We start from the raw sequence: 13,018 nt of genomic DNA on the forward strand, positions 1-13,018 counted from the left end.
AAATGAAAACAGTTATAAAAGATATTAAAACGGATATATGATACAGTTATAAAATGGCAAATGACCAAATGACCAAAACGTATCTTAATACCAGCTGTAAACAGGGTCATTGATGAACTTTATTGCGAGGTGTATACAAATGTTTATCCAATAGAATGGTCTCTAAAATGAGAATGTCCCTTTTGTCAGAACACTGGAAAAGACTGTAGGCAAGCCCTATTTGTATACATGTGTACTATACTCTGCTATACTATGGAAAGATCCAAACAGAAAAACGGCACTTCAAATACCCAGATGATGCACCAAATGGTGTGAATGTCATGGGCGTTTGAGAAAATACAATGATATACAATCCATGAAAAACCCTTCTAGGGCCGTGAGTCAAACAGGCACACGAGTCTCGATCCGATCGGCCTCCGTTAATCTTGTTAATACAGATTCCTCTGTTAATACAGCCACTTGAAATGTATTGGCCAATGGCGGCCGTGTTTTTTGAGATGTCAAAAAACATCTCAATGTCCTCATAGACTATTGTGCCACCTTGGACATAGACACCACATGCCAATTTTCAAGTCAATCGGACTGACTGTTGCGCAGCGTTGCTATAGCCATTTTTGTTTTGTTTTTCTTATTTTATAGCGCCACCAAGTGGCCAATCGCCCAATAAATAGGTGTACAAAGTTTGGTGAAATTATATCATTCCATTCAAGAGGGATAGCCGTTTTAGTAAAAGTGGCAATGCACACTTTGAATGTTTTGGTGCGGTCGTGAATCGATATTTCGACAATTCCCAATAATTATTGACAATCAGACTCCAGAGAATCTTTCTGCACTGGTTTGGATCCAATGGGCAGAAAGTCCAAGGACTAGTTTTGGTTTGATTGGGGCGAGCCTTGGTGACGTTATAGATGGGGTGGGTTTTACCAATTAGTCAAGTGGTCTAGCAGGCTGATTGGTGAGCCACAGCTTAATGTGGACACCTTGTACACAAAACAGTTACAGCGCATAACTGGTTTAATCTTAAACGACAGTTCCCATCCATTGCACACAGAGTTTCAGCTTCTACCCTCTGGGCGTAGGTTTATAATCCCCAGGTGTAGAACAAAATGACACAAAAACAGTTTTGGCCCTGCAGCCATTACACTGAGGAATAAGTCATAGCTATATTTTGCACAGGTGTTTACTTTGCTTTTATGTATGTATTCATTTACTCTGGACCAGTAAGAGCTTTTCAACTTTTTTTTGTATTAAAACTATTTTTGTTTTTAATTGTATTTTTTTTTTTAATTGCCATTAGTTGCCATTTCCTCATTTTTACTGTCTTAAGTTGAATGATATGTGATATGTGCTCCTTTGTTTTCCATATGTGTGTATGAGGACTCTACTGCAAAATGCTGATCCTTGGATATTCAGGTTACGGTAAATGCAAGATTTTATTGTTTGAGTTGAGTTCTTTAACATTTCCAAATTGGCACCATTCCTTTAAAATCTATTGAAAGTACCTCACAACCTATGGTTGCCAGTCAGCTTAACTTGTCCTCAACCTGGAGTTCCTTGATCAAGCTCATCCAGGTCACTAATGACTGATGGTCCACCTAATCGAACACATAAACCAACTTGGACTAGCTAATGACCATACATGACTATGTTGGACCAGCTTGAAACCATTAAAACCAGCTAGAGGGGTTTTAACAAGGTAAATATTGCTGATAGAGGTGTACGGTATAACAGTGATTCATCCACTAAATCCTGTAACTTGAATGCATTAATGAAAAGATTAAAGTCCATTTCATTAAAGAGATATGCGCCAAACTAAAGATAAGATAAGATGATAAGATGTCAAAATAAGATGCGATTGAAGACTTGCCGACCCCGGCCATCATAAAAGCCAACAAACAAATGACACAAGTCAAAGGATCACTATTTGCCTTGTAGAGCATCAAACATTCATTCACAGAGAGCTTCTCGGCTTTAATCCATGCTCTGTGTGAAGGATTTATGAATAATTCAGTATCCCATGACAAGTAAAGCTAGAAACATTCTCATCCCAGCCCAGTAACCAAGGAGACCGGCAGATCGACCCTTCTGTGAAACCACACAACAAACCTTCCTGTCTGTCAAGAAACATAATGCCTTTAAAATCATTTACTATTTCAGCCGCATTCCCACGATCCAACTAGTTTTCCACTATAGACAAGCAGTTCACTAACAAATCTTAACTGGTCAGTCTAGGTAACCTGCATGATCTGTCTGATAAGACTGGTAAACTAGTTACTGGTAAAGCTAGTAAAAGAGCTAGATTGCAGTGACTTAACCAATTGGTGATTGGCTCTTTTATTTAGAAGGCGGGGCTTATTTTACGTTGCACTTTCTCCCATTCATAGTAATATGAGTGCAGTGTCTTTGTTTATCTAAAGTCTTTGGTAAGACTTAGACTTCTGCTGGACTAGACAGAAGAATAAAGACATTTATGTATGAATTCTGTACTAACATAACATCACACCTACTTAAATGTGATTTGTTTTTGGTAAATGATTGAAACAAATGTTGTTTTTAGCACAACACACTGTAAACCGTGCGATTTCAGAACAAACACATTCATTCAAAACACAGAAAGATGAAAATGAGCGTCTTCTGAAGAGCAAATCAAAATATCCAACTCAGTTTACAAAAACACAGTAATGAAATGTAATGAAATGAAGCACTGTTGTTTTGTTTTTACAAATATCCATGTGTACAAGTGCAATGTCATTTCACCAATTTACTTATGTAATTACAATGTATGACACCTACTTGTACAACAAGTGTACCTAACATACTACACTTACACTTGTTTTGTTTTTTCCCTCTACTAATACCTTATTAGTGTTTTTCATTACTAATCACAGTGACTTTTGGCTTTCTCGCTTATGGTTTACAGACAAATGTGTTTGGGTAGTTTCTTTGAGTTGCTAAATGCTAAATGAAATGCAGGAATTTATGTAATTATTTTCTGTAAGACTTCTTTTAAAAAATATCTTGTGTAAAGGCCTACATAAATAAAATCTTATACAGACTTGTAGAATTGATTTGATTGTTTCTCTGCAGCTCTCAAGGGCAGACAACAAAGTCATGAGAACAGAGTAGTGTACAGCAGCAGTTTCTGCAGTGCTTTATTAATCATGCTGACTTACAGCTCGAGGGAGGACAGGAATGTCACAGTTCGCAGGTTAAAGTCCCCCTGTGGTGAAAATCCAGCGTTTAATGTTGTTTATGTTTCTATGTGGTGTTTTTAATATGCTTTAAGACAAAGCATGTGTAAATTCATAAGTCGACAGCATTGCTGAGTATTTCCTCCTTAAAACTGCAGTGAACCAAAGACAGTCTCAAAAACACGCTTTGAAATCGCTGGTGTTTCTGACGTCACAAACTACCTTGTAACCAATCAGATCAACGTGTGATCGTCAACCAGTGGGTCTCTGAGCTGAGTGAGTGAGTGGAGGCGGGGCTCATTTGCATATTCATAGAACCATGCATACTAAATGAGGTGTAGAGTTACATTCAAGATATTTTAAGGCATTTTAAACATTTAAATATGTCATTTTGGTGATCAAAGATGAGTTTTAAGGGACACGATTATTGACTACAAGGGGACTCACACAATGACACAGACACACATACTCATTTAATCTCCATGGATCTGTTTCCCTTTCATAGGTTCACTTGATGCTACGTCAGTATCTGACTCTATAGAAACACCCTCCAGGTGTGACGACTGGCTAAAGCCTGTTATCTGCCCACGCTAGGGTCCTGAGGATCTGATGTCGAGGATATGGGAGAGCGAGCCAACAGATTTTTCCCTTTCTCTCTTGCTCTCGCTGGATGACGTGCAGCGTATCCGTTGACCATCTGTGTCCGAGCCTGAAAACTCTTCAGTGTTGTTGATCTCCTTATGTCTCTTCACTGCCGGTGGTCGTCCCAGACACTCTTCCCCAAGCGGTCAGGAAATCTCTAGCATGTTGTTTCACGTGTCATAACCAAGTAAAAGCTGGACTTGCATGAGCCGGCCAGATTTCAAGGTCCTGGAAACAACCCTTTTTGGCACGGATTACTAACCCGGCTGCCTCTGTCTTCTCCACAGTTTCAGGCAGTTAAAGAGACGCTTGCTGCTTATTTCTCTCCGTCTTTGGCTCCTGGCGCCATCGAAGCCCTGCAGGGTGACTTTGGCCTTGATTGACAAGTCATTGATCGTTGCAAACCATGGTTGTGCTGCAGATGTAGGTGATCTCTTCAAGGGATATGGTGCTTTGTACCACCAAACACACAGCTCTTACACATGAGTGCTCCTGTTTCTCAGTCAAGGCTTTTCAACAATGCTGTAGTTGACAAGTGAGACAGGCCGGCTTCCCCTGAACACTGGGATCCGCTGACCGGCAGGCCTGGAGGGCCGTTCCTGATTAAACGGTAGTGAAACTGAGGGCAGAAGCAGATTTGCCTTTACTCTTGCTGTCCTTTAGACTCTGTTCTGTCAGTACCACTGCGTTTCTCTGACTCTGTCTGACTTGTGTTTGACTGTGTGTCTTGAAAAACATTCTTCTCATTCATACTCCATGCGTCAATGCCTTCACAGTCCACACGTTTATAAAGGGCTTTCAGATTCCAACAGAGTGATAATAAACCTTGGTTAAACACAAAGTGGTGTGTTGCCAGTATTTGTGGGAGTGAATCTGAATTCATGCACATGTTCTCGCTTGTGATCTACTCATATATAGTCCAAGAAGGTTTATAGGGCCTGCATTTAAACCACTCGATTCAGCCTCAGCTTTTCAGACGGTTTTGTTGTTGGCCTTGACATCTTTTAAGAGGACTGTAAATTTCCATTATGGATTTTGCTCCCGGTCTAGTGAAGGTTTTGTTGCGTCACCTACCTATGGTTTCTTCCATTTTATTTCGTGCTCAAGTTGTGGTTTGCTGTCATTTTCACCCTGTCCTCCTCCATATCGAGCTCGGTCAAATCTGATCAGCCATTGCTTGTTTTAGTGGCCGCTGATATAAATCAAATGATGTTGCATTGGTCAAAAGAAGTGGTTTCTCTTGCTTATGACTTGCGTGGGTTAACTTCACACACTTTTGTCTGATTTGTTTTAATATCGACGTAGACTTGACTCCTGGTTTGAACAGGTGTCAGTTCATATTCTTCTATCAGTCTGTGCATGGGCTGATCCACTGGCATTCAGCGTGTAGAATGGCACTGTGATATAGTTTTCCATTAGCATTAGCATATAAATATAAATGGGATTGTCTTGGTTCTGTATGTAACCCAAGTACTGCTATAATTCCTTGGTAGAAAGATCTAAGTATGTGGCTGAACAAAATCAATTTGAACCTAAACGTTTAGCTTTGGGTAAAGTAAAAGCATTGAAATGGCACATCTTTCTGCTGGAATGCTGTGGGTGTTGCGTCTGTTCTGACCGCTCTCCTACAAGATTAAATCAACGGCATGACTCAATTCATCTTCTGCTTTCTATCTCTGTCTGGCTCACTCTCTCCTCTCCTATTAATACCTCATAAACTAAGAACGAGGTGAAGCAGATTCAGCAATAGCTGTTCGATCCCCATAACTGACACTAATTGCTTTGTAAAATATTGTGCAACATGCAGCCAAACAAGTGCAACCGAGGTTTAGTCTTTCCAGTATCTTTCCAGAAATCTGAACAATGTGACATTTACATTTCGACATTTGGCAGACACTTTTATATTACATTCTTATCAGTTCTTGCTTTTCCCTGGGAATTGAACCCATGACCTTGGCGTTGCAAGCGCCAATGCTCTACTGTTTGAGCTCCAGGAAAGACATTTTCAATTTTGAAAATGCTGCTGGGAATGACTTACATTAAAAGGTCTGTATTCACAAAATATGAATAGTCCAACAAATTAAACACCAAACTAAAATTGGCCAGCCTACAAAATAGGCTCTGCGATATCTAAATAACATTACAAAACATACAGTATGGAAATTAAGAACTGACCCTCAGTTTAACATGCTGACTGTCAAACACGTGTGTCGTCAGTAAGCCAATAGCTGTATACCTAGCATACTTATCTACTGTAACTTGACAGCTTCAGTTTTAATCCCACTCACATTCATATAAAGGTCATGCCAGGATTATAGTTGCCATGGAAACAGCCTTTTTTAAAACCTTGCAACAAAAAAAGAACAAAAAATCCATGTAATCTGCTAAGCACAACGACTGCGCTGATATTACTGTAGTGTGGCTGACTTTATTGGTAGTTTATGAAATAGTTTATAATGCACAGACATACTTTTTTAAATTACAACAAGCTGCAGTCCGTAGTTTTTCCTCTTTGTCGCCATCTCTGTTCGAAATCTGCAATTGCAGTTATTCGCGGAATTATCAACTTTACGTGGGTTGTGCCTCGGCACGGCACAGCGCGGATGAATCCGATGTTTTGAGGAGAACGTGTGGCTGTCAGTCGCTGGTGTGGATCCTGGCATTCACAATCACACATTCTACTTTTTGGAAGTATGACCAACATAAGTATATTCACTGGAAAATGTTGTCTGAACAAGTAACATCCACTTTTGTTCGGACCAACTAAATGGGAAAAAGCATTGCAGTAAATCACGCTGATTAAATCTAACGATCGCTTATCATATCACGTCAAAGCGTGCAAATTATACTTTGTTCTCAAATTATTAATGTTAACATCATCAGCATTGCGTGACTACATTTAATGCCCTTCCAATATTTGTCCTTGTTTTCGCATGGGCCGGTTGCAATCTCTTTTTGTCTCCCAAGGCCGAAGTCTTTCGCGTTTGTTCGGGTGAATCTCCTAGTGATTGTCGTTTGAACCTTTCTGGATCCGCCATCAAATTGATTTTAACTATATCAAGTGCTGTGAGAAAAGGCTTTAAATCTCCAACATCCTCACACTCATAGCCAACTAGCCGAGACTCTTCTTTATGTGGACAGATGTGACTTTATGTGGACAGATGTGACTTTATGTGGACAAAGTAATGACGCAAAGACATGCTCGAATTTCCCACGGAAATCCACCAGAACCACTGGAATTAAATACATTATTACAAGCTTACCGTTTTGAGTCGAGCTACGGCAAGCAGAGAGTTTTGAACACTGGCTGGTTATGTACTTGCTCAAACATTTATTTTGGATAATTTTTAACCCAAAAAAGCTACGGACTGCAGTTTTAAAAAAACTAAACTAAACTGAACTGAACCACAGAGAATTGGTGTTTTTCGGGACGTCTGGTCACCCTAATTCTGCTCGCCTTGCTCTTTCAGCATCCCTCCATCTGTGTAACTCCACTAACATCATTTCAGTATCTCGTGTCCACACTTATCTTCCACTATAATCCCCGGAGTTACATCAGAGCTCGAGTTAAACCCGAGCCGCTGCACACACCAAGCCAAATAAGTTTAACCACAATACATTAAAGATTACCAATATTTACAAAAGAAATTGAGAAATATTATTATGGTACAAAGTGATATCAAAATGCCGTCATCAGTTTGCCAAAAATAACTTTCTGATAGGCATTTACAGATGGTCGGGAGCAGGTGTCTTATTTTTCTGAACCAGCTAATATCTTGAAAATATGAACACTTTTATGATTCCAAAAATGAACGTCAGAACAGCTTTACACAAGATTTACACAAAAATTCATTCTGGTCATGTTTTATAAATGAGGCGTAATCTACACGTATTTTTTTATGCTCATGTTTCAAGAATAAGGCCCAACATAATGGCAAAAAGCATATGGCATAATAAAACATAATGAGGCAATCATGACATATCACAGATTTACGTATCCAGTGCAACACAGTATTCTTCACTGCTTAAGTAGGAACCATGTATATATTAAATATTATTATATTTACTATATGTTTTTATATATATATATATATATATATTAAAGGGATAGTTCACCCAAAAATTACAATTCTGTCATCATTTTCTAACCCTCACGTTGTTCCAAATATGTATGAATTTCTTTGCTATGTGAAACATATATGAAGTTATTTTCAATAATGTTTGTCACCAAATAGATCTGAGACACCATTTTACTTTCATAGTATTTATTTCCACACTATGGAAGTCAGTGTGATCCAAGTCTGGTTACCGACATTCTTCAAAATATCTTCCTTAGTGTTCAGCAGAAGAAAGAAATTCATACATGTTTGGAGCAACTTGAGGGTTATTCAATTTTTGATTTTTGGGGTGAAAAATCTCATGATCCACTGTATCATAGGCACAACGAACCAAGATTTATAGCTTACCTTAGAATTTATTGATCTGTAGATTATTTATACCTGAGACTAATCTTTCAGGGAAATGTCACATTCAGCTTTGGAGCGAAATGGATAATGTACATCAATGTTAGTCAACAAACTTTTCACGTCTGCTCATAATACAGCAGAAACACTTTGCAAAAAGCTCCATCACTGAAACGACGCAAGAGAGCTAAGTACGTATCCAAAAATATGAAATCTTACCAGCGAGTCCAAGCTTTCGCTCTGACCTGATTGAAAGTTTGGAGGAACATCATCTAGTGCAGGATCTTCGACTCTGTGTGCCTTACGCATCGCTGCATTGCCCATGGCAGATATACAAAGAAATCCTGAAACAATCAAATAAGACTAATCCTTTGGGTTCCCATTTCTGGGCCCAATAGTGAAGCACCACACTATCCTGAAAGGTTATCAGGAAAACCAGTCCATGACCAGTGCAGCAAACTCCTTGGTGCCAACGCTTCTCCTTCACTGATAATTTGAGCCCCGGCTATTTTTACACCCGTCAGGCCGGCTCGAGTATGCATGTCAGTGGAGGAATGATTGGGATGTGGGAACATGGAGGATGGCATGGCCCAAACAGGGAGACATGGTGGAATATTACAGGGGCTTCTTCCCAGAACCCAGTGTGCCAATGGCCACCAATGATCATGCCAACAGAAGAGGCTCCAACCAATGAGCATTGAGCAAACATGGCGATTTGAGTATTGGTGACGTCAGATGAGGGAGAGTACGTTCAAGGTTATTAGGTGACATTACACTGCAAAAAAATGCCTTTCTTAATCAGTATTTTTGTCTTGTTTCCAGTCCAAATATCTAAAAATTCTTAAATCAAGATGCATTTACTAAAGTAGTGAACTGCCATTAGATATTATGTTTTGTTTTCTGTGAAAAAAACAAAACAAAATGAAGTGAGTTTTTGTTTAAAACAAGGAAAAATATCTGCCAATGATGTGAGAAAAATACACATAATTCAAATGGAAACAAGATTCTTTTTCTTACACCATTGCCAGATCATTTTGCTTGTTTTAAAACAAGAAAACAAGACATTATATCTTATGGCATTTTACTACTTTAGTAAATGCATCTTGATTTAAGAATTTTTAGATATTTGGTCTGGAAACAAGACAGAAATACTGAGTAAGAAAAGCTTCTTTTTTTTTTTTTTTTTTTTGCAGTGTACTGTAAGTTACTCAGTATTAATGACTTTTTATATACGTTTCATGGAAAAAAGTTGTGTAACATCACACTGACAGTTGTGCTGTAATGATACGTGCTTGTTAGTGTCATGTTAAGAATTGTTATCATGAATTCCCAGTGCAATTATGTGTGTATTGATGAATGTATTGATTTAACCTTCATGATCAATAATACAATTCATTTGTCATTCCTTTCCTTGTCCTTTGAGTTGTCGTTTCTTGTAGCGTGTGTGTGTGTGTGTGTGTGTGTGTGTGTGTGTGATGTTTAACACAGAGGCAAACGCCCTTGTTCTCTCATGAGCTGTCATTTAATAAACTCAAACAAAAGACCTTCTCTTCACGACACAATAACTGTTTTGGCTAAAATATTTCTCATTCAATTAAATATTTTAGCATGGCTTTAACAAAGAGCCCATTCGAAGGTCTCATCTACTTAGTGCTTCTCATCTATTTTAGTACCACAATCGTGATGTCAAAATACAATACCTTTAGTCTCCTTCTGTTCCTTACATAAAGCTACTGTATGAATTACGACGCAGCACAAGTCGTGTGGAATACTTATAATGCATGTTTAGTTATTTCTGCGCATCTCTCTCTAGGGTTGCGGGAGGTCCATCACAGGGCTTTTTTGTTAATGTTATTACATATAATATACAACTTCATAATCTTCAACTACAAGAATCTCTTTACCCTCTACTGTCTTTACTTTATCATTGTTTGACAGTTTAAATGTATATTAAGAAGACTTATATCTCAAAATTTGATTAAGTATAGCAGGTTTGCACTAAGCATCATAAAACTTTGATAAAAATTACACCAAAGCCACAAATTACACACAGCGCCTCCCTTTCTCATGCACTACGCCTCTCCACTATAAGCAAACATCTTGTTCCTGTACTGAGAGGATTTTATTTCAATGTTCCCCTTGCTACATCCAAATTAGAGGACATAATCTTTTGGTAGACAGATAACAAACTCCATTAATCTGTAGTAAACCATATGGCTGAGGGAGCGGGGGTGGGGGGGGGGGGGGGTCACTTGAAAAAGCTCACTCCTGTTGTGGGGGAACAAGACCGCTTTATGCACACAACTGACACAGCAGAACTCTTCAGCTGGTAATGCTGGTTCGAATGCGAGTGGAACCAATCGCGTTGGTGCCGTGACCCGGATTTAGGCCTCAAGAGGCGCACTAGCGACTGACGCTAGAGGTTGCGGTTTTTAGCATCTTCGTGAATGCCCACTTCCCATGCCGGTGACGCTGGTTCAAATCCCACTTGGAGCGTGTGTGAGAAGAACCAATAAAATTTGGTGCCGTGACCCGGACGGGAGTGAGGTTTAGGGGGTGAGTGTAACTGAGGCCAGATAGTAAAGAGTGATGGTAAACCTCACTCCCCTGGCCTCAAGAGGACGCTAGAGGTTGTGGTTTTTAGCATCTTTGTAAACATGCTCACTTCCCATGCCGGTGACACTGGTTTCCAATCCGCTCGGAGCGGGTGTGAGTAGGACCAGTCACAGTGGTGCCGTGACCCGGATGGGAGTGAGGTTTAGGCCTCAAGAGGAGCACTAGCGACTGACGCTAGAGGTTGTGGTTTTTAGTGTCTTTGTAAACACGCCCACTTCCCATGGCGGTGATACTGGTTTGAATCCCACTTGGAACGGGTGTGAGTAGGACCAGTCACAGTGGTGCCGTGACCCGGACGGGAGTGAGGTTTAGGGGGCGAGTGTAACTGAGGCCAGATAGTAAAGAGTGATGGCAAACCTCACTCCCCTGGCCTCAAGAGGACGCTAGAGGTTGTGGTTTTTAGTGTCTTTGTAAACACGCCCACTTCCCATGCCGGTGACACTGGTTTCCAATCCGCTCGGAGCGGGTGTGAGTAGGACCAGTTACACTTGAATTTACCATAACACATTAAACTCAACTCACATTTATTTCTCTGTGTTTGCCAGTACAAAACTCATTGCCACAGTACTGGGGTGTTTTGAGTGATTGCAAGGAGTTGTTGTGGGTTGCTATGGTATTCTTATTTATCATGGTTGCTGGGCTGGTTCTGGGCGGTTCCTAGGGCGTTGCTAGATGGTTGCTAGGGTGTTCTGGGTGGTTGTATACTCTCACATCTCTATGATATTCTGGTTCTGTTCCCCTTCACTGTCAGTCTAAGGGATTTTTCACATTTTATTGGGAAAAGAAGAATTCAAAAGTCGAATTGCTTATAAAGTAATCGCATGAATCCTTAACAAGGAATCTCTACTTGAACAAGGGAAGAGGGATGGGGGTTGAATAAACAATATTTTATCCATATAAAAGTGATATTTTATCTTAATATCATGCTAGTGTACAATGCATCAGGGCAATAACTGTTTGGCAGAACATAAACAGTGTCTGTGTAAACTCTATGCTAATAAAATGGACATACAGATATGAATTTAATAGCCCTGACATCATTATGGTTGTTTAAAATGTCACAACAACATCATTGATAGAAATGAAACCTACATGGCAGTGATTCTCTCTATAACACGTCTACAGTACGGTACAGAAGTACAAGGAAATCAAACAAATAAACTGTCTGGGATTATGTTTCCATAGCAACTCAGACATCTGCACTGCAACACATATTAAAACACCAAACCAATGCATGAACGTCCTTGATGTTGCAGTACATCAGAAAGTCTGAAGATGCGCATTATTACCTCTGGACAGAGACAAATGAATATTCTAATTTCCTCTACAATGTTATGTAGGTCAATCGTTTTGCATTATTTGCTAAAATAAAGAAGACGAATAGTGAAGTATGCCATTACCATCATCCCATAAATTATAAATAACATCTATACATCCTTAGAAATCACAATGCTAAACAGTATGCTCAAATCAATAACAATCAATGAAATATCAATTCAAAATCAATCAAAAATTCATTCCTCCTGCACCACCGCACAAACATTCAAATTGTGGATTTCAAAACCACACTATTATATTTCAGTTTGAGTTCGAGACGAATACCATCAGCAGCGTCTGAAATTACATTTATCATTAACCAGTTATGGGAACTAAATCAATAACTGGCCATTTAGAGCTTTGACTATCCAAAACAAAAATATCAGAAATAAACCAGATTATCAAAGTCACAGCTTAGATTTAAACTGATTTATTATTATAAAATGTATAAAATCGGATACTAAAAAGAGTCATTTGAATCTTACCTGTCAGTAAAAAAATAATCTATAGTTCACTCAGAAATGAATGTTTATAATAGCAAACTTATTTTAGATTAGGTGGACAGGCTGTCAGTTCATAAAGTGATCAGCTGGTGTCCTCACAACTGTCCCAAATATCATGTCAAGATGACTAAATTATACCCAATACATCATGAATACAATTATCATACCTTCAGCGTCAGTATGGAAAATATTCCTCATTGAAATCAATGGGTTTTACCATCAACGCCTCAAAAAAAATGCTAAAGGATAAAGTCACATGATCATTTATCAGTGGCGGACGAAGCAA

The 13,018-nt window shown here is 39.2% G+C and overlaps 2 protein-coding genes across 16 annotated transcripts in view; both read right to left on the bottom strand.

The window, feature by feature from the left end:
• ank2b (ankyrin 2b, neuronal) overlaps nucleotides 1–13,018 on the bottom strand; it is a 114,520-nt gene that overhangs the window by 97,720 nt on the left and 3,782 nt on the right. Inside the window, exon 1 of one of the 15 annotated variants that reach the window (XM_079864963.1) lies at nucleotides 8,516–8,843. The exons of the other annotated variants lie outside the window; for them this stretch is intronic. Coding sequence (XP_079721089.1) covers nucleotides 8,516–8,620 — 105 coding nt within the window. The 5' untranslated portion in view covers nucleotides 8,621–8,843. Of the gene's footprint in view, nucleotides 1–8,515; nucleotides 8,844–13,018 lie in introns of those variants that run through there. 15 annotated transcript variants of the gene reach the window in all.
• Nucleotides 1–13,018, bottom strand: part of sdcbp (syndecan binding protein (syntenin)) — a 261,455-nt gene that overhangs the window by 37,542 nt on the left and 210,895 nt on the right. The window lies entirely within an intron of this gene.

This window comes from Squalius cephalus, assembly GCF_949319135.1.
Source record: "Squalius cephalus genome assembly, chromosome: 3".
In the NCBI taxonomy this organism is placed as follows: Eukaryota; Metazoa; Chordata; class Actinopteri; order Cypriniformes; family Leuciscidae; genus Squalius; species Squalius cephalus.